Genomic DNA, 27,752 nt, shown 5'->3' with positions numbered 1-27,752 from the left:
TGAGGCAGAAAACATATTCTTGTTTGCTTCTCTGGGATCATTTTAATGTAAACACAAAATGTTTGGAGAGATTGTTGGAAAAAGTAACAAGAGGATCTGTCAATGTTATTTTTAAGTAAACTATGAAGTCAGCATAGAAACACATCCTTAGTGCTGACTCACTTGCCCACACACCCCTGCTTTGCTAGAAAACCAGATTCAGCCATTGGCCTGGTCAAGAGGCCACCCGAGCATATAACGAGGAGTACACTGCAGGCCAAGGACTCAGGCTGACCTTGAAGGAACCTGGCTGTGAGTGATGGCAACCTCCTTGGTGGTATGCGGGTCTTCTGCAGCTAAATCAGATGGCACTGAAGCAGAGAGGACGGGGGGCTGCACAAGCACAGCTTCATCTTCAGAGCTTTCAGGGAGCTTCCAGACAGGAAGTGTGAGTGTCCAGACAGGAAGTGTAAGCATCCAGGCGGGAAGTGGGAGCATCCAAGAGGGAGAGTCTCTGCTGCAGGCCAGCTCTGCACCAGGACACACAGCCCCGCCTCCTGCAGTAGCTCTCAGCACATGCGTGTCAGGCTTGGGGTGTGTGAGGTTGATCCACTCTAAGGATGATGATTTCTAGGTCGTTCAGCATCTCTCACACTTAGTGTGCGGACTCAGCACAGCTACATCAGACCTGACCACATGAGGCTGGGATAGGGTGAGCAGTCACACCCACAGTCAGCAGTTGGCAGAGTTCACTAGGCTTGGTGTCCTTCTCATACTTGGTCTCAACAGATAAGCAGTCACTGGGCCACCTATTCACAGGTGTCCAACAGCCCACATCTTTATACCTTATGTCACAGCATCCTAGGAACTCTGGGCATTAGAGGGTGTTCAGCTGAGAATCTGGGCCCTCAGATGCTGTCCAAGAACGGCTTTGTGCCTGGAACCATTCCCTTGACTTTGGTGTGCACCATGTCTTGGTTCCATTGTCACCTCGCCTTGAGACTCCACTGTCACGAGTGGACAAGGAGGAGCGCAACATGAGCGCGGCACGTGACCACTTGTCACCTCATCCATGATGAAGCAGGTAGAAACAGGCTATTGACAAGACTTTTTAGACCCTTACGATCCGAGGTCAGAGTCACTAAAGGCACTGAACAAGGGCCCTGGGGGGCTGTAAGGCCATGTTTTCAGTGACAGTAGCAAACTGTTACAAGGCTGCCGAGGGCTGGCCCATTGTCCTTCACAAGGCAGTGTCTAGCTTAGAAAAGGGGGGGTTTCGATGTTAATATATTAAGGGATTTAACTTATAGATATTTAAAATTACAGATACCTTACAAAACAGTGCTGTGATGATTCTGCAAGCAAGCCATGAAGAGCAACTGGGCCCAGGACGCAGTCTCTTCATTCGCATTGTCTGCTGAGAGCACAGAGCACACCCTAATTAAACTGCACACACATTTTTAACACTGACATCTTTTTTAAAGTTAGATTTCCCCCTTCCCCCGATCATTCCTATTTCAAAGCTACCAAGAGAAGGCCACCATTGTGAAATCTTGGTGGTGTCCTTCAGCGAGACCGAGGCTATCTGGGCTGGCATGTTGCATCCACTCAGCTCATGGGGTCTCATGGTATTGAAGCCTCTGTGGTGCTTTATTCTTCATCACCAGTAAGAACATCAGCGCCAGCACTTGCCCCAGGGTTGGAGCTTCACAAGTGGAAGGACAGGACACTGACTCTGCTGCACGTGGGGTCCGAGTCTCTGAGGACAAAGAGCTCTTGGGGTGCGGTTGCTATGACAATGCCGTTGCTAGGATAATTCCAAGGATCACAAGCAAAGTGACTACACAAATGAGGACGAACATCACCTTCTGCAAGAAAAGAGACAGGAGTCTGCAGTGCAGAGAGAAAGCAAGCACTGTCCCCATGATGCCCTGCTGTCTGAGGCGTTTGTCCACCGTTAGGAAATGCACTCCAGGTGAGGGAGGAGGGAACACAAAACCACCTTTCTAGATGGGGCCCAGCTGTCTGGTCTAGTTTCATGAATGAAGTAAGGAAGGAATGAGTGAATGAGTGTGTGTGTGTGTGTGTGTGTGTGTGTGTGTGTGTGTGTAAGTATGTATGAGTGTTATACGCAGGCACTACAGCAAATGGCCAGCTGGCCCAAGGTAGAGACTCACACCTGCTCTCCCAGGTCCTAGCAAGAGCAGTTCATGGGCACCACAAAAAGCACATGCTTCTCTGATCATGCTGAGAGCCACCACAGGGACTTTGTGACCATGTTCAACTGACCTTGTTGTGCTAAGGGGGGAAAATGCATGGTTTTACAAAGACTGATGAAAATGTTGAAAAATACCATTTTTTTTAGTAGACAAAATCAATCTGCCATCTTTTTCAGAAGACTAAGAGGGCAGCACCAGGAAAGGTGGGTAACCTCCTGTCCAGCAGACATGGGGCTGCAAGTCCTTCTTGTCCCAGGACAAATGCTCTGTGTAACTCCACAGCCTGCAATGACCACAGAGAGTGGCTGCTGCTGGCAGCCATGCTGGACAAGAACTCGGACCGTGAGAGAAGCCTCGTGGGTGGAAAGGCAGGAAGGACTGCAGCCTGCGAGACCCTCCTTTCTGCCGTAGGGGGAAATTATCGTTAAGAAACACCACTGACTGGCCATGTTCACAAGGATGGCCCAGTGTGGAAGTACATCGGCAGAACTAGGGGACAGACGACCATGAGCCACAACACAGAACTTTCCAGACTGACCGTAGGACCCTCATGGTCCTGCACGAGTTAGCAGGGGGCTAACTACATGTCAGGGTTTTCATTTTAGTAGGGGCTTGTCATCCGATGACAAGACAGATACTGCCAGGCAGGGGCCTGAGAAGGGTTTACTCTGTTGTGGTTGCCCATAGCTTAAGCGCCGTTCTCTCAATCCACTGTGAGCGGAGCAGTTAAAAGACTATTTTACAGCCATTTTTCTGAAAGTTTTGATGTAAGAAAGAAATGGCAACACTTGCATTTCCCTGAGGACCGGCTCTGTGGGGCAATGGCCATCTTGTGCAGAGCTGAGTGGCCTCTCAGCCTGTGTCACCTCAGTAAACAGAGACCACTGAGACCTGAAGCAAAGCGCTCGGGGTACAAGCCCCTGTGACTTTTAAGCATATTAACGCTGGGCAAACAACACTGCTGGCTGGTTGAAAAGGTTAATAAGTAAATTAGTTGATCAGTCACTTACTGCCACCCTGAGGGAGAGGCAAGCACCCAGCGCCATCTACGCAATCATTTGCCAACCGACAAGCCAATGATTAGAGCCAGGACAGCAATGACAGCCACCGCCACAGCAGCAATTATCCACTTTTTCTGTCAAAGAAAAGCAGGCTGATTACACCACGCTGATTGTACACTGCCACGGTCAAGGGCAGCCTTCACTGGGAGTAAAGCAATTGCCAGAACTCGATTTGAACTCTAAGTTACAGGCTCTCTTCTGAAGCCTAGAGCAGTTGTTAACTTCCTGAGCATCTCCATCTACGAGGTCAGTTTTCTTAAGAGTAGGCCTGCTATGTAACCTGGTAACACTAGCTTTTACCTGGGCACATGACAGGTTCATACTGGTTTTTGCTGGACTGAAACACAGGGCATTCTCTCAGGAGCCCTGGAAGTCAGAGCTCTGACAGGAAACCCAGCTCGCTTCTGCCTCCCACCTGCAGCAGGTTGTGATGCCCTCCGCATGCCCTCAGCTGTCCTGGAAGAGCTTGCATGCTTATGTCATGTGTCTACATCTGAAGATTTAGACAAAGGGGTTAACAACTCGTCCCTCTGCAGGCAGCCAGCATGGAACCTGAACTCCCTCAAGCTTCAGGGATGCTATGGGAGATACTCAAGTTAGCAGAGTACATCCAGTGCTCTGCATTAGGAACATCCATTGCTCCACAATTGCCTTGAAACAGTCTGGGTATAAGGCAGATGCCTAAGGAAACAGAGACTGCCTCCCAGGGCTCCAAGGGGCCCTGACACAAGACACCAGGCCCACCTACAGCCTCAGCCAGCCAGCTCCCTAATTGAGCAAATAGCTCTCACATTCAATTCATTCTGAGGCAAAACCCAAATCCTATCAACTTGTTCCTCCCTCCAGATGATGTCCGTCAGAGGGAATAGGGCTCAAAAAAGGCAAGCTCATCTTGAGCTGAGGTTCTGAAGGGTTTTAATTACAACACTAAATGACTGGTATACAAATAAGCTAATCAACTTAGGAAACTTAAGTGAAAAGAATTATTTCCATTTAAAAACAAAACATGTATTTAAGGCATTTTGTTCCTTCCACAGCTAGAAGCCAAGACAAGAGAAGCCACCCCAGGCTTGGTCCTCAGTGGAGAACTCACCCGCCTGGCTTTGCTCTGGTACTTGATGGCCTTCTTGGTTTCCTCCTTAGCGTGTTCGACGTAGTCTGCAGCATTCATCACGTTTCTCTCGATGTTGTTGACCATTTCACCCTGAAAACAAGTTTCCAACTCAGCAAACTTCCAATGACTCTGTCCTGTCTCCCGGGACAGCTCTCATGGAAGGCCGGCATGAGAGGGAGAGATGGAGACAGGATCCCTCACAGCTGCACGGGAGGGCGCGGCTGGTGCAGATGTGCCAGCAAAAGCAATCCCATTTAATTCATGTTTTAGAAGCAGCCGAAAGGGGTGGTAGCAACAGTGACAGGTGAGTGGTGACCATCCACAGATGAGATGTGACCTGCCATGTAAGCTCTTCATGGATACGTGGTGAAGGGAGGGCCGCAAGCTCAGGTAGTCTCATGTTTTACTACTGTGTAAAACATTCCACACGCAAAGGATGATGTCTTTTCACCACTATTTATCTTTACAATATCAGCAAACTAAGTACAGCCTTGGGATGACAATGAACTGATGATCAGAGATGAAAATGAAACAGATGCCACAGCGTGCTGGGGGAGGGGCACGTTACCTGGGTCCTGTCCGGGAGGAGACAGAGTCTGTGGCAGCCAATAGCAAAGCATTGGAGAAGGATGGACAGGTAACTTATCATTCACAGACAAATGCATTAGCAAGTCCTGATTCTCAATTACCAGTGTAACACAATGACAGACGTCTAAAAGGGAAGTGAGGCCATGAATGGGGGCTTGTCTCATGATGCTCCACACTACACTCTAGATATGGCATGATAAAGCCTGAGCTGTTACAAAGTTCTGTGATTCAAAATCAATCTACCACTCTGATCACACAAATACTTTCCATCTGAACCCTTATGGAAAGTCACCAGATATCCCACTGCTCAGTTCTTAGACCAAGTGGCAACTGGCCCATCCCAGATCGAAGAGTAACACACATGTCCACTCCTGAGCAGCAGTGCCCACCGTGGCCACAGGTACATAATTCCAACACATCAGTGCCTATCTATGGCTCCACTGAACTGTTAGTATCGCCCACAGGTGTACGGTACTTGAGATCTTCACATTTTAATGGTAAAGGTCACCAAAATAAACACCATTCTTCACAAGGCTGGCAGGGCACGTGGGGATGGGCGTTCTAAACCCTTTTATGTATCCAGGTCACCACAGAACCTCACTAGCTATACGCAAAGCACACTGACAGCTGCCTCGGGGCGGGAACCAAAGCTTGTCTCACTGGAAGCCAGCGGCACTCTATCCTGCCCCAGACTCTCCTGAGGGATTTGAAAACCCTGGGAAGACCAGCTCAGACTCTGCAGGTTCCCACTGCAACTGATCAGTACACATATATAACCTCATGTCTTTGTACCTGCACGCACACTCTGGTCCTCCCTGCCTGAGCTGCAGGGCAGGAGGGAACACCACAGAGTGAGCAGGGGCTCAGGTCAGCCTCACTGACTTACCCTCGAGATTAGCTTTTAGGCACTGTGCCTTCCTCAGTCACTCCTGAGGAAAATGGCCCCAAGAGAGGAAGACCAATACCCACCCCCAGTTCTGCTGTTTTTCAGGGTCCTTGGCTGGACCTCCTTCCTCTGGGAGCACTGTTCTATGTAGAAGAAGTCACATGATGTGTGCTCACATATATTTACACTTATTTGTATCCATGGCTAAAGTAAGGTTGCTTCTTTATATACTCTTATTTTATTTATTTTTTTAATAAATTTTTAAATTTATTATTATGTATACAGTGCTCTGCTTGCAAGCCTCCTGCACGCCAGAAGAGGGCGCCATATCATATTACAGATGGTTATGAGCCACCATGTGGTTGCTGGGAATTGAACTCAGGACCTTTGGAAGAGCAGATGGCGCTCTTAACCACTGAGCCATCTCTCCAGCCCAATCCTCTTATTTTAACTAAAATCCACCATAGATGTTTGAAGACTTCATTGTTCTCCATGAACAAATTCCTGATGATGGCTGTCTACCTAAGTAGCTGCCTGTGAGCATGCTGTGGCTCCTGCATTAACCAGTGTCCTATGAGGAAGTGTAAGCCTGGGTTTGAGTTCAGCATTCACCCAGCAGACAACTCCTGGACTTCGAGGTTGGGTACCTAGTCATGGCTTTCTTCGCCAGAGCAGGCTGAGTACAAGCCTCTCCACAACCGGCCTGTGTGGAAGACGCCTCATTACCTGAGTCTCCACAAACATGGCCATATCCATGAACATCTCGTGCAGCTCTCGGATGCTGGTCTCTAGCTTCATGATGTCTTTGTGGCGTGACTCGATCTCGTTGAGGGCTTGCTTAGTAATTTGTGAATCTGATATAATCTTTGAAAGGAAAAGGAAAAGTGTTACTGACCGGACTGGCCAGCATGTTAAAGGCAAAAATGCCCAGCTAGGGAAGTGTGTGCATTCACAGCCGTGGCACTCACATCTGAGATGAAGATGGAAGGCTTCCCGCTCTCCAGCATCTCCTCCAGCTCGTCATCAGTGGTGGTCCTCCCAGCTAAGGGATAACAGGAACTGCACTGAGGATGCAGCATCGCTCAACAGCCAGGGCTGGTCAACTAAGGGCATGTGGATGGTTTGAATGAAAATGGCCCCCATACGCCCAAAGGGAGTATGACTATTAGGAAGTGTGGCCTTGTTGGAGTAGGTGTGGCCTTGGTGGAGGAAGTGTGTCACTGGGGGCAGACTTTGAGGTCTCGGGTGCTCAAACCAGACCCAGTGTCACTCTCTCTTCCTGCAGCCTGTAGATCCAGATATAGAACTCTCAGCTACCTCTCCAGCACTATGTCTGTCTGTCTGTCTGTCTGTGTGCCACCATGCTTCCTCCTGTGACAACAATGAACATAAACTCTGAAGTATAAGACAGCCCAATTACACGGTGGTGCACGCCTTTAGTCCTAGCACTCTGGAGGAGGAGGAGGAGGAGGCAGGTGAATCTCTGTGAGTTCCAGGCCAACCTGATCTACAAAGCGAGTCCAGGACAGCCAAGGCTACACAGAGAAATCCTGTCTCTAAAAACAAAACAAAACAAACAAACAAACAAGCAGACAGCCCAATTATATGTTTTCCTTTATAAGAGTTTCTGTGGTCATGGCTTCTCTTCACAGCAATAAAACCCTAAGACAGGGCCTCACTAAGACTTAATCGAGCCATTAACATTATCTATACTGTTTCCCTGCCCTTTCTTTTTTTCTTTTCTTTTCTTTTTTTCTTTTTTCTTTTTTTTAAGACCGGGTTTCTCTGTGTAGCCTTGGCTGTCCTGAATTCACTTTTTAGACCAGGCTAGCCTCAAACTCACAGTGATCCGCCTACCTCTGCCTCCCGAGTGCTGGGATTAAAGGGGTGCACCACCATGCCCGGCTTCCCTACCCTTTCTAAGATACTTTCCTGGGCAGGTTAATGTAGCAGAAATGTGGCTGCAATGCATCACAAATCCGCCCTGGTGTTACAAAGGAGCAGCTGCGCCACCAGCTTCTGGCCAGAGGGAGTTAAGCTGAAGGTGACATGTGACAACTGGATGAGTGAACACATGGGAGGTCATCTCCCAGCCAGGTAGGAGGGGCTGTACACAGAAATGTAAATTGCAATCAGAAATCAGAACTGCAAGCTTTCCAGATGTGACTGAAATAAAAGCACCAGCAGGTACGAGTCACTTAGAGCCCCTCATTCAGAACTGTGAAGCCTACAGCACATAACACATCTGGCTGACTCTAGGCACAGGTATTGGAAAAAGTTTTTCAGTATATGGTGCAGTTAAGAAGTGGGTCCGGAGCTAGAGAGATGGCTCAGAGGTTAATAGCACTGGCTGTTCTTCCAAAAGTCCTGTGTTCAACTCCCAGCAACTACATAATGGCTCACACCCATCTATAATGAGATCTGGTGCCCTCTTCTGGCCTGCAGGTATATATACAGAGCACTGTACACATAAAAATAAATAAATCTTTTTAAAAAAAGAAGTGGGTCCACTCATCTGATGGAAAAGTTCTGTGAAGTGTGTCTCCCATACACTCCTACTCACTGATCTCTAGCTGGCGCTGGATGCGGCCTTTGCTGCGCTCCCGAAACAGGATCTGTGCTTCGTTGTATTCTGTCATGACGTCCACAAACTTCCGTGACAGCACCGAGTGCTAGAGCATGAAAAGCACTGTGTTACTGGATGACAGCCATTCTTTCCTTTGAAGGAGGCAAAACTTATGACTAAGAAGCTCAGACTGGGCTGGAAGGATGGCTCAGAGGTTACATTGGCTGCTCTTCCAAAGGTCTTAAGTTCAATTCTCATCAACCACATGGTGGCTCACAACCATTTATGATGAGATCTGGTGGCCTTTTCCGGTATACAGGAGTACAAGCAGACAGAACACTGTATACATAGTAAATAAATAAATATATTTTTTAAAAAGCTCATAGACCATTACTCTGTTCCAGAAAAAAAATAGAAGCAAAAGCAGCAATGGGAGCTGCATGACCTGGGCCACCAGGCATGGTGGTGCGCGCCTTCAATTCCAATACTCAGGAGGTAGAGGTAGGTGGATCTCTGTGAGTTCAAGCTCAGCCTGGTCTACATAGCAAGCTGCAGGCCAGCCAGGGTTACATAGTGAGACCCCCATCTCAAAAATCAAAACAACCAACCATCACCAACAATAACAAATAAGCTCGGGCCTAGGGCACTTAATTGACCTCTGGTTAGTGGGCATCATTGGAGGTTGAATCCAGTTGGGAGGTTCATGGACTGGCTTGAGCTGGCTGGCTTGGTCAAACAGGGTTGAACTTGCCAGGTCTCACTCATAAACCTTGAACAGTTAAGACCAATTTCTCAACCTGTAGGTCACAACAACTTTGGGGTTGAATATCAAATACCCTGAATATCATATATTTATATTAAAATTCATAACTAACAATATTACAGTTATGAAATAGGATTGAGAATAATTTTAGGGTTGGGGGGGTCACCACAACATGAGGAACTGTATTAAAGGGTCGCAGCGTTAGGAAGGTTGAGAACCAATGATTAAAAACCAAACCCCTGACATGCAGCCAGTTTGGCTGGTCATCTGCTCTGTGGCACAGACCATGTGGGTAACTAAGGCATCTCTTCACAGGGAAGAGATGCAGCCAGTGAGAGCAACCATGACCGTAAGGATGAAAAAAGAGGTTTCAGGTGGCTCAGTGACAAAGCTCTTGCTGAGCATGTCAAGGTAAGCAGCTCTGATTCCCAGCACAATGAGTGAGTGAATGAATGAATGAATGAATGAGTGAATGAATTGCTTTAAATTTGGACAAAGTAAGATTCTTCCACATTGCTTCAGTCTAACTGAGGCTGGAGGGCTGACCTGGGTCCTTCGTATCCGCAGATCCACGGACGTCCGGTTCCCGCTCTCATCCTGATCGCAACTCTGCTCAATAGCTGGAAGGAAGCAGGAGAGAGTCGCCAGGTGTGACAGCTGTCTCAGGGACGGCCTCAACTTCCCCTAAAACTAAATAGGTGACCTCTGGTAATGTCCTAGACACCAAGAGAGATGCTCTTGACACTGAGCACACATGTGTGAACAATGATGGCCATGTAGACGGACATGCCAGTCATGCTTTATGTATGCATACACACCAAGAGCACTAACACGTGCATACAGAAAAATACACACACACACACACACACACACACACACACACAAAGTCATGCACAAACAGGCACAGGTATGTGATTTTTGTATGAGTCTTGTGTGTTTGTATTCATGCATTTGTCTGCTTGTGTTTGTATGTATGTGTCTGCGTATCCACATGTTTGACTCTGTGTTGTTCTGTGTTGCTCTGGTTGATTTCGTGTGTGTGCATTTCTGTTTGTAAGTATTTGGTGTGCATATCTGGGAGGGGTGCCATGTGTTTTTAAACATCTAGTCACGAGTCTGAATTAGACATAAAGTAGTTGTGCTCTTGGGAACAACACTGTTTGTGAGGTGTCCACTCTCTGGGGTGTGCCTTGAGACCAGTGGGCAGTGCACTAGCACCTAGGCAACGTGTCTGCCATCATGAAGCCGCTTCTCCTGAGAAGAGGGTATGACATGCAGAGATGAAGTTCCTTCCTTCTGATGTGTCTCTGATTTAAATGTGTCTTCCTCACAGATCAAGGAAGGCAACTTCTACTTAAACACTGCGCAAAAAGCCACAACCCTCCCCCATGCCAGGTGTCATGCTGAAGACATGGTCTCTGCTGAGCCGCCAGCAGACGGAAAGTATATTCTAGCTAAGCGACCCATTTGAGATCTCTGTGAGACACTATAAGGGCTATTCTCCCTTCATAGTACGAAATACAGATATCCAACCTACTTAGAAGAAGTAGTCTTGATTTTCATTTTGGGAAATATAAGAATAATAAAACCCTGAGGGAAAAGGCACCAACGTCCACAGCACACCAGTAGCCAAAAGGCAGACTCACACTTCAGCCGGCCTCGAATCCTGTTGGCGGTTTTCTTGATCTCTTTGTTCAGGTCTTCCAGCTCGTCTTTTATTTCTTTCAAAGGTTAAAGTAAAGCACATGAGCTACAACATTAGACGCTTGAACATCTATGCATGCAGGCCAAGTACAGAAGCGCCCAGCCTGCTTTCCCCAGCGTCTCCCCAAGTGTGCTTCCCCCCCCTTCCCCGTCACCACTGCCACGCCCAGGCCAGCTCCTGGTAGACCCTGAACTGTGCCATCAGACACAGCTGGTGGGGAGCCAGAACTGTAAGCTCACCCCAAGCAGGGAATAAACACCTGACTGACTCTAATGCTGACCTTCACCGGGACAAGGGGTGCATACGACCACAGTTGGGAAGAAGCCTGCCCTGGCACCAGAGGTCCTTTCTGTTGTTGCCATCTTCTGAGGCCTTGTTGCTCCATTGGGCACAGCATGCACGCCACTCTGCAGCAGACCTGGCTCTAGACCGTCAGAGGCAACTCTGGTGCTCCAGATATCCTCAGGGTGAAAGGTCACCTTACTGCAGCTAACTGACAAGGGCAGTCCCACAGCAACTAAGGGGGCTCTAAGGGACCCCACCCAGGGTCTTTCTTGCAATTGGATGTGATGTCATTAGAACTCCCAAGGAGCTGAAGCACACCAGAGCCTGACAGATGTGAGGGAAGCCCTACAAAGCCCAGTATGGCCAGAAACCAGAGCTCCTGTGAGGTTCCCCAGGAAGAACATGAAGCCAGGAAACAGGCAGATTAGCTTTCGGGCAGTGGAGTGGCCAGAGGTGAGTGACCTGGTCCAAAATAACAGACATGTAGAGGTAACCAGACACTGGGGAAGGCCCCACAGGCTGTGCCTCAGTTTCCAGTTTTTTCTATAAGTGGTAGCCAACACTGAAAGTTTCTAAGCAAAGGCATTCAATGGGGGTTTAGAGAGATTTCTCAGATACCTAAACCATGGGGAAAGGGGAATTTAAAGTGCTTTGAGATGCTCTCTGAGGCCCTCCCTCCCCACTCTGTCAGCAGGTGCCACACAGCTGGCCTCCAGGCTCAGGCTCTCCTTCCAGCATCCAGTACTAACCCAGCTCCAGCAAGCAGCCACCGCTTTCCAAATCCGCCTGTTGTTACTGTCCCCAAACACCACCACCACCCCTCAACTGTGGGCACAGTGTAGACCACCTGGCTGAGCCCATCACGGCCAGAGTCCTATTGGGCACACTCACATATCCTTTGGATCCTGCCTAGCAGTGGATACTGGGCCTTCCCCAGCTGGACACTGGGGCTATTTAGGGGCCTCTGAACACCCGTGGTGGTGTATAGCTTTAATCCCAGCACCCGGGAGGCAGAGGCAGGCGGATCTGTGCGTTCGAGGGCAGCCTGGTCTACAGAATGAGTTCCAGGACAGCTGGGGCTACACAGAGAAACCCTGTCTCAAAATAACAAACAAACAAACAGACAAACAAACAAACAGACAGACAGACATCCTGGAATGCCAAGGGGGCCTACTTGTGGTCACCTGCATGACCATACTGCACCATCTAAGAGAAAACCAGAGGACAGACAGACAGCGACAGACTTACTTCCTTCTGGGTTTGGGGCAGAAAGGATGATGCTGTGGTTCTTTTTCACGTCTTCCACATACTGAGCAATTCTGGCTATGTTGCTGCGAATCTCCTCCACCTAGGAGAGAGACACCATGTAAGGACAAAGTGGCTGCCCACTGCCGTCCACCCCGTACAGAGGGAGCCTGGGGAGGGAGATGTGACCTCCGTAAGGAATAGGTATGTCTTCTTCTCTCACTGTGCTTAAAAAATAGGCACCAGCAAGACAGTGCAGAGGATAAAGGTGCTCGCCACCAAAACGAACAACCTGAGTCTGATACCTGGAACCCGTATTGTGGAAACTCCTAAAACTTGTCCTGACTTCCACTTGCACATTGTCTGGTAGCATGCACGTGAGTGTGTACATACACACATACACACACACACACACACACACACACTTAAAATATAAAAATTAAAATCCATGTTGGGCGCAGTGGCACACACAGGTATAAAACTTGAGCTGGGAAATTATCCTGGCTGTGGTGGTTTGAATGAAAAGGGCCCCTAGGGAGTGGCACTATGTGAAAGGGTTAGGACCTATGGCCTTGTTGGAGGAAATGTGTCACTGCGGTGGGCTTTGAGGTTTCAGATGCTCAAGCCAGGCCCAGTGTCACTCTCTCTTGTTGCCTGCCAATCCAGATGTAGAACTCTGAGCTACATTCCCAGCACCATGTCTGCCCGTGTGTCACCGTGCTTCCTGCTATGACAACAACGGGCTAAACCTCTGAACCTGTAAGCCAGCCCCAATTAAATGTAAGAGTAGCTGTGGTCATGGTGTCTCTTCCCAGCAACAGAAGCCCTATCTAAGACCCTGAGTGATCTAGCTGGTCCCTACACAACAGAGACCAAAGAAATAATGTCAGAAAGGGGGTTGTTTTGGTGAGAGATGGGTACTGTGCTTTCAAGACGGAGAGGCCACAAGTCAGGAAAGAAGAGTGGGCCCCATCCCACTGCAGCATTTATCAGCAGTTCTCTGCCTTCCTAATGCTGCGACCCTCTAACACAGTTCCTCATGTTGTGGTGACCCCCAACCATAATATTATCTTTGTTGCTACCCCACAACTGTAATTTTGCTACTGTTCTGAATTGTGGTATAAATATTCTTGGAGACAGAGGTTTGCCAAAGGGGTCGTGACCACACACTGAGGACCACTGCTTTAGCTTAATCTCAGCCCTGGAGACAGAGCGCTCAAGGGGCTGGGAGACAATACGTGCTACTTAAAGCCTCTAGTCTTCAGTCACTTGTCACAGCAAAGCATACATTTGCATGTTTTTATGAAAAAGTACCCTCCTGCTTGTGGTTTGGATGGGAATGTCCTCCACAGGCTCCCGTATTTGAACACGTGGTACCCAGCTGGTGGTGTGTTTGGTAGCCAGCCAGTGGGTTTCACAGCCTCGCGTCATTCCCAGCAGCAAGCTCTCTGATTTGTGCTTGCAGTTTAAGATGAGAGCCATGAGCCTGCCTGCTGCTCCACCTGCCACGCCTCCCTGCCATGACTCCTGGGCCTCGGGAACCATAAGCCCCAATAAACTCTTTCCTCCATTAGTCACCTTGGTCATGGCAATAGATCACAGCAACAAAAAAGTAATGACTAAACCTTTAGATCAGTGAAACTATACAGAAGGAGGCGGGTTCTATAAAGACTGGCTTTCTAGTCTATCGAGGTAGCATGGTCCTGTGCCCAAGTTTCCTCTGAACAACTTTGTCTCTGAACCTTCCTGGGGCGCAAGAGTCAAGAGGCAGGCTGGGCGTGGTGGTGCACGCCTTTAATCCCAGCACTCGGAAGGCAGAGGCAGGAAGTTCACTATGAGTTTGAGGCCAGCCTGGTCTACAAAGTGAGTCTAGGACAGCCAAGGCTGCACAGAGAAACTGTCTCCTTAAAAAAAAAAAAAAAAAAAAAAAAAAGGGAAGAGGCACATACCTCAGTGTAAACGAGACCCTCCTGAAGGGTGGTGGGGACCCAGGAAATCATGGCCCAAGGCTTAGAGACAACCTGGAAATCGAGGTATTAAAAGAGAAATCCAACAAGAAATCCACTATTGCAGGGCGGAGTAGGGCTACCACTAGGCCTGGATGGCACAGGGCCATGTGGCTCACCACTGCTACTGGAGAAGCAGAGACATCACCTACTCAGGCATGTAGTTATGTTAACCATGGGACAGTAAAGGCCGGTGCTCAGGACTGGAAAGATGGCTCAGCAGTTAGAACACTGGTTTCTCTTCCAGAGGACCTGAGTTCAATTCCCAGCAACCACATGGCAGCTCACAACTATTTATAACTACAATTCCAGGAAGCCCAATACCTTCTTCTGGCCTCGAGCACCATGTCTGTCTGCATGCTGCCATTGCTTCTTGCCATGATGATAATAGACCGAGCCTCTGAAACTGTGAGGCAGCCCCAGTTAAATGTCTGCCTTTACAGGAGTTGCCTTGGTCATGGTGTCTCTTCACAACAATAGAGACCCAAACGAAGACAATTGGTGAGCAACACCAACAGCAAAGGGGCCTCAGACATTGAGCTTCTGAAGCCAGGGTTCCTGCTTCCAAGGGACCAAAGAGCCTGGGTTCCTGAGAGGCCACAAGTCTCACGGTGAGACCTTCTAAAGACCCACTCCAGAGGTGTGGTTGGCCTCCCAAGGGAGGGAGTACTACTTGGGACCTTGCAGTTCCAAGTCATAGAGAGAGCAGCAAGAACAGGACACTGACCCAGCCACCCAGGTACACTGGTCCCATGCGCCACAGCGTCTCCCTCCCCTGTGTATATCCACCCCTCCCCTCCAGGCTGCTTACAAGAATAGTCACTTAAAGCTGTCTCAATATTAACCACTACTGAGATGACACTGAAAGTTCCCAAGAGTTTACATATTTCAAACAACTTTAAAAAACACCCATGCTCAGAAGACTGAGGCAGGAGGATGGCAAGTCCAAAGCTAACCTGGGCCACACTGTAAGACACTATCTGGAAATTCCAAAATCAATGCAAGCAAAAATATAGTCATATGTCAATCATGATAGGAATACCATGAGGGCATAGTGGCTGGGTGACTTCCCTGTGGGAGTGACACGGAGCACAGATGCCTCTTCGATGGCACTAGTGGCATGACCTCATGGGATCTCAGTCAGATAGAGGGTCCACCATTAACCAAAACGCAGTTGCAGGGTGCATATGTATGCTGTTTTACATGTGCCCACAAACACTGCTGTAATAAGGTAACTTCAGGCAAAGGTAAAGCCTACATTAAATACTGACCTGATGGAAGAAATCATCCATAAAATGGTCCTTTTCAACGACAACGACGGCAGTGTCTCCATCATCATTTTTCCTACACTGGAACAGAAAACATTTTCAAAGTGTTACACAGGCCGAAAAGCAACTCAGGGCCCCTAGCACCTCAAGTGCAGCAGAACAGCCACACTCCACAGGCGGCGACCACCTAAGTCTGCAGCCTCTTCGTGTGACAGCAGCATGGGCAGGGGAAGGTGCGGAAGCCTGAGAAGAAAACAAAAGCCAGAATCCCATGCATCCTGGGCCTTGACTTTAGGCTCTGAGCACGCTAGGCAACTACTCTAACACTGCGGATAAGAGCACTGTCTGCTCTTCCAAAGGTCCTGAGTTTAATCCCCAGCAACCAAATGGTAGCTCACAACCATCTATACTGGAATCTGATGCCCTCTTCTAACATATAGGTGTATATGTAGATGGAACACTCATACATAAAATAAATCTTTTAAAAATAAAATAAAATGCTACTGGCAGTGGGGGCTTGAGAGATGGCTCAGTGGTTAAGAGCACTGGCTGCTCTTCCAGAGGTCTTGAGTTCAATTCCCAGCACTCACATGGTGGCTCACAACTTCTCTAACTGCAGTCCCATGAAATACCCTCTTCTGGTGTGCAGATGAACATGCAGGTAAAACATCCATATACATAAGACACATAAACAAATAAATTCTTTTAAAATTTTTGTCTGAGAATTGGCTCAGTAGTTAAGAGTACTTGTTTTGTTCTCGGAAAGGATCCAGGTTTGATTCCCAGCATCCACATGGAGGCTCCCCACCTCCTTGGGTACCAAGCATGCATGTAGTTCACAGTCATACAGGCAGGCAAAACACTCACACAAAATAAAATAAAATAGAAAAAACTAAAATAAAATGAATGCTACAGGGTTTGGTGGTGCGCCCCTTGTAATCCCAGCCGTTGCCGTTGAGAGGTAGAGGCAGAATGACCAGAAGACCCAGGTCAACCTGCTACATAGTGAGTTCTTTTTTTTGTTTTGTTTTTCAAGACAGGATTTCTCTGTGTAGCCTTGGTTGTCCTGGACTCACACTGTAGACCAGGCTGGCCTCGAACTCACAAGGATCCACCTGCCTCTGCTTCCCCAGAGCTGAGATTAAAGGCGTGCGCTACCACCACCCAGCTACATAGTGAGTTCAAAGCCAGCCTGGGAAACAGGAGATCTTATTTAAGAACAAACAAAGCTGCTGACAGCAGCAGGAAACGTTTGTAGAGTGCATAGAAACTCCCAGAGTATGTCACCCTTATGTTCTACGAGGGTAATGACCACCACATTCTGACAAGAGGAGCTGAGAAAGACAATCAAGTAACAGTGGAGAAGAAAAAGGTGACATCGCACCAGGTATGGTGGTGCAGGCCTCTAATCCCAGCACTCGGGAGGCAAAAGCAGGGGGATCTCTGTGAGTTCCAGGGCAGCCTGGTCTACAAAGTAAACCCAGGACAGCCAAGGTTACACAGAGAAACCCTGTCTCAAAAACCCAAACTAATAATAAATTAAAAATAAAATTTAAAAAAAGAAAAAAGAAAGTGACATCGCAGACACAGCTAGCATGGAGCCACTTGCCAGAAACATAAGACAGGATCAGAGATGCACAGCACCAGGCACTTCCTGAGCCTGCTGCATGGCCTTGGATCCTGAAGATGCTGGATGACACACCAATATCCCAGCCACTGCTGCCTTTGAGGCCTGCCTGGGGCCTTGTTACAGTAACCTACCTGGAAGCCACCCTTCCAGGAGGTCAAGGCCACTAGCAGAACAAACAAGTCCAAATTAGCCAGAGGCAGCTTTTGTCAACAGCTATTAAGCCCCCCACAGAAGCGGGTCTCTAAATGCCCCTGCTGAGCCCTGCCTTCCAAGAGGCACAGGGGAGGGGCCTGCTGAGCTGTTTCTCCCCAGGGCAGCCCCGTGAGTCAGCACTACCTAAGCCTCCTTTCCTGGAGCCCAGCAGGTGAGGCATCTTAGGAACCTCCACTGCTTGGGGAAAATGGAGCCTTTACCCTGCGGGCCTGACAACACACAGCAGGGCTCTTTTACTACCTTGGGAGCCTTGCAGACTAGATTCTGCTTCAATTCTCGGCTCAGAAAAAAATCTACAGAGGTAAGAAATGTCTTCAAAGCTGGTGTGGTGGGGCACCCTTTTTCTTTTTTAACCCTAACACTGAAGATGTAGAAGCTGGGGTCCCTGTGAGTCTGAGGTCAACGGGGTCATGAAAGCACCACAAATTCTGCCTCCCTCTTATACCACCGCAGGATGCTCACCAAGGCACAATCCGCTCTTCCAGTATCTTACGTAACCTCCTCTTATGCTACTTGCATAGACAAGATGGCTGGTTAGTTAAGGCTGAGAGTGCTACTCTAAGATACAGACCAAGAATATGAGAGGAACCTTTGTCACCAGGGAGATGATGCCATATAACCAGGACCAGATTAATAAAAAAAGGAACATCACCTAAGAGGGTACCATGTGTACATATGAATACATACATGAAAACATCCATATATTCTTGAAGTCTAACACAGCCCCACTGGCTTCTCAGGGCCACCACACACCTGCAGTCTGTCTTCCCAGCCCAGGGATGTAACTTCTGTGTGACTTTCCCCTAGACCCCACGTCACACTGCCAGTCAATACACTGCTCTCCTAGAACGAAGGACAGTGCTGAAGTGTGGCAGGCTGTCCCAACAGCCCTCAGCAAGGGAGCCACATTTGGGATAGGGACACTGACTTGTCTGGTTAGGATGGCTCACTCTAGAGAGGGGTGGGCTGCAATCATTAAACTGAGATAGTCTGTGAAAGGAACTTTTATTCGCCTGTTTCAGTTATCTCAGAGGCTGACTGCCTCTGCCTGCTAACCTAGGCCTAGTCCTGGAAGATTCTAGCCTCTGCACAAGCTAACCTAGGCCTAGAATGTTTTCAGCCTCTGAGACTTACTACTGAGTAAGTTCCCCCTTTCTTGTTCTTTCTGAGCTCTGGGCTGGCTGGATCAACTCAGGTGTTCTGGCTCAAACTCCTCTCCCAGCTGACTCAGTCAATCTGGCTTCTCTCTCTGCCCCTGAATTGCTCTTCTTGGCCTCAAACTAACTCCAGCGATCTGCTCTCATCTTCTGGGTCCTTGTTCTCTCTTCAACCTCTCTCTGTAAAACTCTGCTGGTAAAACTACATCGCCCCTTAAGTAGCTTCCCTTTCCTCTCTGTTCCCCAAATCTTTCTCTGATTTGTCACCTTTTCAAACCTGAGTGCATCACTTTCAAACATGGGTGCTTCCTTCTACAAACTAACTTTACCTTCATTGTTTGGGATTAAAGGCATGTGCCACCACACCTGGACATAAGCTTTTCTTTACCTGAAACTTGCTCTATAACAGGCTGGCCTTGAACTCTTGCCTGCTTGCCTCTGTCTCCTGGATTAAAGGTATGTTTGTATTCCAGCTGGATCACACAAACCTAGAAGGTCTTTGGATGTGGTCTCTTGCCAGAGCAGCCATGTTCTGAATGAAAATTCCTCTGCAACAGTCACAACCAAGAAAGATAACTGTGAGGGTAAAATAGAGGTTGGCACAAGTGTTGCAGGATATTTGATTCCATTGTGATCCCTGAGATTGTGAACTGTAAAAATCTGTATTTTGCTTGGTGTGGTTGAATCCTAACACACACCTTTAATCCAAGAACTTTCTGTACACAGATTTAATAAAGTTAACCCTAGGTCAAGAGGCAGAGCAAGAAACCAGCTGACAGGAATTAAAGAATAGGAGGGACTTTGAGTTGAAGAGTACTTAGGACAGCGTGTAGAAGTAGAAGGGACTTTTAGCTCTTTAGCTCTTCAGCTCCTTGGCTTTTGGCTTTTTAGGGGAGAGGGGGTGGCTTTTTCCTCCTGGGCTGTGAGCTGAGCTAGTGAGCCTTTGAGCCTTTTCCATCAGGGATGTAAGCTTAGTAGGAAGGTCAGCTGGGTGCTTTCTTGGCCTCTCTGAGCTAGCAGCTTTTCACTTCAGCATCTGGCTCCTGAGTCTTTGTTGGTAAAATAAAACAATTGGGATTTTCTCTTAAGACAACACACAAGGCCTCTGCACCCTTGAGAATGGATTATCAAAGACAGGGATCTCAGAATCTACAAGATGCAAGGAGAAATGTTGACCATAGCTTTCAGAGGCGCTAACACCTCATTTCACACCTGAAGCCTCAAATGCCTTTGGAAACTGGGCCAGAAGGGTCTCAACTTTGAAGCCAGCAAGCCAGGCTATGCAGCCACATGCCTTTAATCCCAGCACTCCAGAGGCAGAGATAGGTGGTTATCTGTGAGTTCAAGGCCAGCCTGGTCAACATAACAAGTTCCAGGACAGTCAAGGCTACATAGAGAGACCCTGTCTCATATAAAAAACAACTTGAAGCCATCTGTGGTGGCACGTGCCTTTAATCCCAGCACTTGAGAGGCAGGGGCAGCCTGGCCTACAGAGCAAGTCCAGGACAGCCAGGGCTACACAGAGAAACTCTGTTTTGAAAAACCAAAACAAACAAACAAAAAACAACAACTTGAAGCTACCCAGTATAGCATTGCGAGGTAGGACAATCCTGAGTTTGGGGCCAGACTGGGCTACATAGTAAACTCTGAGCCTACCTGGGATACATAGCAAGTCAAAGATAAGGAAGGGAGGGAGGGAGGGAGAAAAGGGGCTGCCAGCAGGTACCACACACTGCTGTGGGGCTGTAATGTGGCCCATTTCTAACAATCCTCTCTGAGCATGAGCCATGGCCTGTAAATGCGCCCAGAGTCTCGAAGGCACAGGCAGTGCCTTGAGGAATCACTGGGCCAGGGAGAGAAAGCAAACTGCACCTTTGTACAGGCCGCTGGGACATAAGGTGACCATTGCCAGGGAACCAGACAGGGACTTCCTGGTGGTGAAGGTGTGAGGGAGGCAGAGACCAAGGCAGGCCGGCCACAGAGGCTAGGGTAGCTGTCAGGAAGCGGGCTCATCCTGCTGCCAAGGAGCCAAGAGGAAGTCTGGCCGTGGCAGATGCTCTCCGGGCCATAGAGTTCAGATATAGCTTGAGCAAAAACAGGAAATAATTGGTCTATGGAAAAATCCAGACTCTTGGCTGCAACCTGTTCCATTCTGATTTAATAACATCCTAAAACGCAGCTCATGGTTCCTCCATACTCTTCCTCCGTCACCCTCGGGAATCCTTGGCATGCAGCCAATCCACTTCACGTCGGCCTCTAGTGCCGCACCTAGCTCAGACCTTGCACTCTATCCCTGTGTGCATTCTGGCTGCGGGAGACAGAATCACTCGTGGCATAGAGTCTGGGCAATCCCAGGCAAGTTGCTCCAGGTTCTGTGTTAAATGGCCAGTGGGTGCGAGTGGGACGTAACCCTGGGCGCAGCTAGTCGGCCTGTACAAAATCTGTGAATGCAAACCGCTTTCCACAGTCAACTTTCTTTTGAAGTGAGGTCTTAACTTCACCACCCAAGCTAACCTGGAACCCAGGCTCTTCCTGCCTCAACCTCCCAAACAACGAAATCATGGCCTTTCAAACAAGCTATTTTCTAAGTCCTTCACAGGTGATTAGCACGGGCACCTTTTTCTCAGGTGGATGCATACATAGCTAATGAGGAATCTTTCTGGGAACTCTCAAACTCGGGGTCACTTTGGTCGGTACAGTTCAGCCATTTTAACCACAAAATTAAACCCTAGATCTTATCGACAAAAAAAGCAGCATTTAGATGCATGTAAGGGGGAAGTTGTTTTTTCCTAACTTCCTGAAAACATAAAACCTAGTATGTATCAACAGTGTAAGCCCATGGCACTTGCCTCCTCACTTCTTGTCCCAGAGGTTCCTGTGTCAGGTACACACCTGTCTCTCTGAAGCAGAAAGACTGTTAGCGCTCCATTTTGCAAACAAGAAAAGCAAAGTACCTAGAGGTTTGTCTACAATTTACTTGGGCCGAGGATGGGGCTCGGTGGGACCACACTGCCACACTGCCACAAAGCCTTCAGTTGTGTCCGCAAGCCCTGGAGAAGACAGCTGAGCCTGAGCTCCACGGTGGCAGCTTTCACTACACTGCTTTCTAATTGCCCAGTCCTTGAACGGGGATGACAGGGCACAGGCCTAGATAAGGTCACTTCTAAGTCCAGAATCCTATAATAAAACCAAGCCACGTATTTGTTGTGTGTGACACATACTACTATCTATGTATGTGGAGACCGGGGGACAACATCAGCTGTCATTTCTCAGGCGCTGTCCTCCTTGCTTTTTCAAACAAGGTCTCTCACTGCCCTGAACTCCACAAGTAGGCTAGGCTGGCTGGCCAGTGAACCCCAAGGATCTGCCTATCTCCACCTCCCCAGCGATTGAATTACAGTGTATGCCAGGGTGCCTTTCCAAACGTGGGCTCTTAGGATTGAACCCACATCCTCATACTTGCAAAGAGAGCACTTTAGCGATTAAGTCATCCCTCCCAGCCCCCCCCCCGCCCCGTTCCCATATTCTCCCTATTTCTCAAGTCCTGGCATAATGACCTACCGGGGCCAGCGTGATGGCTCAGCAGGTCAGTGTGCCTGCCGCCGAGCTTGACCACCTCAGTTTGACTCCAAGACTCACACAGAGAAAGAAGTAACTCCCACAAGTTGCCCTCTGACCTCCACATGTGCACTTTGGTGCATGCGCTTGTGCAAATAAATAAAGTTTATGCTTTTTAAAAAATTGTTGTTTGAGGCCGGACAGTGGTGGTGCACGCCTTTAACTCCAGCACTCAGGAGGCAGAGGCAGGTGGATCACTGTGAGTTCCAGGCTAGCCTTGTCTACAAAGCAAGTCTAGGGCAGCCAAGGCTACACAGAGAAACTCTGTCTCCAAAAAAAAAAAAAAAAAAAAAAAGGATGAATTCAGTTTGGGATCAGGACAGAATTCCTAACAACTTCTGAAATGCCCTCAGCATACTTCTGTCACTTTGTAATACTCATCTGTTTATATGGAGGGACCTTTTTGGCATTGGCTATTATAAAATCAAAATATCAGTGCTGTGCTCTGGATCCCACAGTGTCAAATATTCAGCCAAGATTTAATTCTTTGCGTAAAAACAAGCACATCCATCTTATTTGCCGTCATCCTTGATAAATGATAAGTTATGGAAGTCTTTAAAGATACATCTGTGATTTATCAGCATCAGTTAATGCTGTATTTGTACAACTATTTTACATACTTGCAGGGCCATGTAAAAACTTCTGAAGTGAAAAGGGGGTCACGCTAGTGGAAATATTCAAAAACCCAGGCTTTGGGTGGTGGGCCTCACACCCTGCTGAGAGGCTGCAACCATTCCAAGAACAGAGACCATGTTTGCTCTGCAACAGCAAACCCAGCAAAGCCGGTAGTCATCACTCTTGTATTTTCAAGAGGGAAGAAAACTAATTGATTCTGGGGGCCTTGACAGTCTCATCTCTTGCCCACTCTATCAACACAAACTCCAGTTTCACGGTGACCACCACATTTGTTGTGGAGGCATCTTTATACCAATGGAATGCATAAAAAAGTCAATCCACTTTTAATGTGGTTTATCCCTGAAAAGACTGACACTTTTGTAGAGGAATTTTAATTCAGATCATGGCTGCTCTGGCAAGAGATCACATCCAAGGACCTTCTAGGTCCATGTGATCCAGCTGGAATACAGACACACCTTTAATCCAGGAGACAGAGGCAAGCAGATCTCTTGAGTTCAAGGCCAGCCTGTTATAGAGCAAGTTTCAGGTAAAGAAAAGCTTAGCTGGTGCATGCCTTTAATCCTAGCACTCAGGAGACAGAAGCATGCATATCTCTGAGTTCTAGTCAGCGCTGTTCAGGCAGTTCAGTTGAGAGTGAGTTGAGAGGCAGTGAGTGGAGGAAAAATCGTGGAAGTTCAGTTGTAGAATTCAGAGGCAGTTTACCGAGGGAGTTTTACAGAGACAGGTGAAGACAGAATGAACCAGAGAATGAGAAGGAGCCAGGAGATTAGAACAGATTGCCACAGTTAGTTGAGGCCAAGCAGAACAATTCAGTCAGAGGCCAAGAGAAGCCAGTTTGAATCAGTCAGCTTGGAAAGGAGTTTGAACCAGAACAGCTGGGTTGAACAGGCCAGCCAGAGTTCAGAAAGAACTAGAAAGGGTAAGCTTAACCAGCAGTAAGTCTCAGAGGCTGAAAACATTCTAGGCCTAGATTATACAGAGGCTAGAAGCTTCCAGGACTAGGCCTAGGTTAGCAGACAGAGGCAGTAAGCCTCCGAGACGACGGTTAAATCAGGTGAATAAAAGTTATTTTTAGTTATTTTTACAACACTTCATGTGCAGCTGTATAGACTGACCTAGAAGCTGATTATAGTGAATGTTGAGACAAACAAGGAGGACCTCTCCTAGGGCCCTGGAAAAGCGATGCACACAGGGAAAGTACTGTTAAATCAGCATCAGAGACAATGACAGGCTCTTACAGTCTTTTATCGTAAGCTTTCTTTCTAACGGTCAGCTTCCTGTCAGCAAGCAAAGACACTGGTGGATGAGGCAACTGTCTTCCCTTTGATGCTCCAACTACCTTAAGCAAGCAAAAGGACTAACTCGGTCAAACAGCTAGACAAGGCCCTAAGCGAGCACCAGCCATGCTGAACACTGCCTGCCTTGAGTGACCTACGCAATGCCAGCGGCTGGCTGCCCCAGCTCCTAAAGGCACGGCCTCTGCCAGGGTTTTCAGTCTACACTCAACTGTTTGATGTCACAAGCCTCTGTGAACTCTGGATGACCCTGTAACCGGTCCCCCTAAATCAACAGGAGGGATGCTAACGAGGCAACGCTAAGATAGATGAGAACACAAACCTTCATTTGCAAAGGAGGTCTAGGATTGGTACACACGTTTTCCTCATCTATACAACCAGGCTGTCTAGCTCATTCAGTGCTCATCTGGTGAGTGGGCATTGCTAGCCCTGCCCCATACAAGCTTCTTTGGAGTGGGCTTGCCCCACCCACTTCCAGTGGTGCTGGAGGGGACTGGTAGCTTGGAGAAAGGCAGACTTGCAGCAAGCTCTGACAGTGCAGCAGACAGCCTGACGGCACACTGAATCACACCAGCCATGGGAGGAGGAGCCACAAGCAGCAGCAGCAGCAGCAGCAGGGGCTGTACAAGTGTCCATAGGAAACAGCTCGACAGTTCTAGGGAGTGACAGGAAGGAGCTGAGGCTGCATAGCCACAGAAGCCTTTAAGAGCCAGAGAGAGAAAAGGGAACTGGAGAGATGATGGCTCAGTGGTTAAGAGCACTGACTGCTCTTCCAGAGGACCAGGGTTTAATTCCCAGCACTCACATGACAGCTCATAATTTTAACTCCAGGTTTCAACACCCTCACATAGACATAGGAGCAAGCAAAGACACCAATGTACATTAAATAAAACTAAACTATTTAAAAGGGCGGGGACGCTGGGTGGCACATGCCTTTAATCGCAGCACTCAGGAGGCAGAGACACTCGTACAGAGTGAGTTCCAGGGGTAAAAGAAAGAAAAGAAAAGTCATTGGAACAGTTCCAGGGAGCTGTCAGTCTTTAGGGCCCAGGGTCTCAGACCTCAGCCCCAGCAGCTGTCAAGGTCTGAGGGAGCCACACTTGCTCAGGGTCCCACTCCTAGTGCCTAGAGCTGTGACGCTAGAGGGCACCATCTGCTGCTGCTCCTCCAGGCTGTCAACAAAACCAGCCAGGAGTCCAGTCCAGCGCTGGAAGCAATTTCTCTCCTTCCCAGATTTCTAGCAAAGAACCCCCTGATCGGAGAAAGGTCACAAAGCACATCAGCACAGGAACACAAATGCTGCATGTGTAGATGTTAAAAAGCTGCACGCGAGGGAACAGAGAACAGAATGGTTACAAGGTACTGGAAGGGTGTCAGGGAACAGTGTACACAGGTGGCTCTGAGGCCCAGCTGGAGAGAAGAAAGCCTTCCAATATTCTGCATCGCATTGGGTGACTGTGTTTGATGCCCACAAGTAGCCTCTGAGGGGGGTCTTGTGGTTCTCTCTGTCTCTCTTTCTCTGCTTTTGTTTTTCAAGACAGGGTTTGCCTGTGTAGCCCTGGCTGTCCTGGAACTCCCTCTGTGGACCAGGCTGGCCTTGAACTCACAGAGATCCACCTGCCTCTGCCTCTTAAGTGCTGGGATTAAAAGTGTGTGTGCCACCACAGCCTAGCTGATCATAAGGTTTTCATCCCAAAGAAATTACAAGCATCTGAAAGGGTATGGCCAGCCACCTTGACTGGTCCTGCACTGCATATATGTCCCGAACGTCATACTCCAAGCTAGGTACAGTAACTGCATCCATCGCAAATGTGGATATATGTTGTAAAATATCTATCTATCCCCTTTAAAAAGCTCAGCCTTTCTCTTGCTGTAACACTCACTAGTGACTAAAGCCCCGTGTTAAAGCGTAAACACATTTCTGGTCCCAGGTGCATTGGGAAAATACCTAAGCCAGCTGTGGATGGTGCTTACCTCACCAGGCACCTAGCCCCTCAGCTCCAAGTTTGTGTGGAGTGTCGTTGAGGGATTCTTAGTACAGCATTCTGTATCTGGCCATGAAAAAAAGCAGTGGGAAAGTGGACCCTCCAGGGTGGGGCAAGCAGTTGGAGAGCGTGTGATAAGAGCCTAGCAAAAAGATCAGGCAGGCACTACCATGGTGAGTTCCAAGCAGGCAACCAACACCAGCCCAAGCCAGGGAGGGGGTCCTAGCCTAGCCCTTGCTCCTTGCCTAAAACACCAAGCCACACTCTCACCCACTGAAATCAGTCAGCCCTGTCAGGGGGCCTGTGCCCTGAGGCGCTCCCCGCACACTAGGATGCTGCTAGCACAGACCCTGAATCTTTTCCATAGCCCACCCCTGGAATCCCAACAACCTGAGACACTTGGAACCCAGGAGCCCTGTCCCAAGAACCCACTTGCAGCCTTGCCCAGGGACCCGTGTGGAGACCTCCCAGGAATCCTACCGAAACTCCACCCTAACACCCTTGAAGACCCACAGGAGCCCTAGTGCCCTTCCCCTAAGACCCTGATCAGAAACACCGCTCCGGTCCCTCCTGCGCATCCCGTGAGTCTTGGAGTCCCTACAGCCCCTTCCTGTAGACTACGCCCTGCCACCCCTAGAGACCCCGGAGCCTCTGGAGGCCCTGGGACACCTGGAACCATCCTATTAGACTCCTCCTAGAGACACTATCCAAGTCCCTCCACGGGTGTTCCTCTCCCCGCAGTTCCCTTCCTTGGTCCCCCTCCCAGCCTTCTTACTCAGGCTCCTCCTAGGGGTCTTGCTCCTGGACTCCCCTCCGTGAGTCCCTCCCCCATCCTTTTCCCGGAGTTCTTCCTAGGGTCTTTGCCCCGGACCGACAGCAGTTCGCCCGCCGGCCAGGACCGCTATCCGGGTTTCCGCTCACCGCCGTGAGGTCAGGCAACCGGTCCCGCATCACCACCGGCCAGCAAGGCGGGGCGCCCGCCGCTCAGCTGCCCCGCCGCACACTCTCTGGTGGCCCCGTCGCCGCCTTTGCCCGCCCGGGTCCTAGCCCCGCGCCGCCGCCCTCCTTCGGGCAGGCGCTGCCACGGCAACCGCGCCCGCGCTCTCTGCGCTTGCGCCTGCCCCACCCCCTCCCGCGGGACCCCGGGCGCCTGGGCGGGTCATCGCGAGGGGTGGGGAAGTGGGTGTGGTTCCATCTGGGGGCGGGGCCTGGCCTAAGTCCTCTGGCTGCATGGCTAGACTGTTTAACACGCTGTCCACCCTTGCTGATTTCTTCACTTTTTCTCGTTTTGTTTACTCAAAAAAACTTCAAGAGCTGGGGCTGTAAGTCAGTGGCTAGCATTTGCCTACCATGCCCTAGATTTAATGTACAACAGCGAAAAAACAAAATTCTAAATTCACTATTACAGCACACATTGATGGCAAAGCAGTAAGAATAAAGGAGGCACACCTACCACCTCGTCTCACCCTGAGAGCGCCACACTTGGGTCCTCAGACAAAGAACACCTGCAGGTCCCACCCTGGAGGCAGTTCT

General features: G+C 48.9%; 1 protein-coding gene across 4 annotated transcripts; it reads right to left on the bottom strand.

Moving 5' to 3' along the window:
• STX2 (syntaxin 2) lies at nt 1-27,329 on the bottom strand. 4 transcript variants are annotated; one of them, XM_084761317.1, is made up of 12 exons: nt 27,141-27,329; nt 15,689-15,766; nt 14,361-14,432; nt 12,415-12,514; nt 10,823-10,897; nt 9,723-9,796; nt 8,411-8,519; nt 6,816-6,889; nt 6,574-6,711; nt 4,353-4,463; nt 3,209-3,333; nt 1-1,847 (listed from the first exon to the last, which is right to left on the bottom strand). In XM_084761317.1, exons 1-11 carry the CDS (start codon nt 27,168-27,170, stop codon nt 3,253-3,255), a joined length of 942 nt encoding a protein of 313 aa, XP_084617443.1. In that variant the 5' UTR covers nt 27,171-27,329; the 3' UTR covers nt 1-1,847; nt 3,209-3,252. The 4 variants fall into 4 exon arrangements, with proteins under 4 accessions (XP_084617443.1, XP_084617444.1, XP_084617445.1 ...); XM_084761318.1 differs by lacking the exon at nt 3,209-3,333; XM_084761319.1 differs by lacking the exon at nt 14,361-14,432.
• Nucleotides 27,330-27,752: the final 423 nt, after the last annotated feature.

Source organism: Acomys minous (genome assembly GCF_964271855.1).
Source record: "Acomys minous genome assembly, chromosome: 16".
In the NCBI taxonomy this organism is placed as follows: domain Eukaryota; kingdom Metazoa; phylum Chordata; class Mammalia; order Rodentia; family Muridae; genus Acomys; species Acomys minous.
Note: the sequence above shows the minus strand (reverse complement) of the source record. Positions and strands in the feature narration are given on the sequence as shown.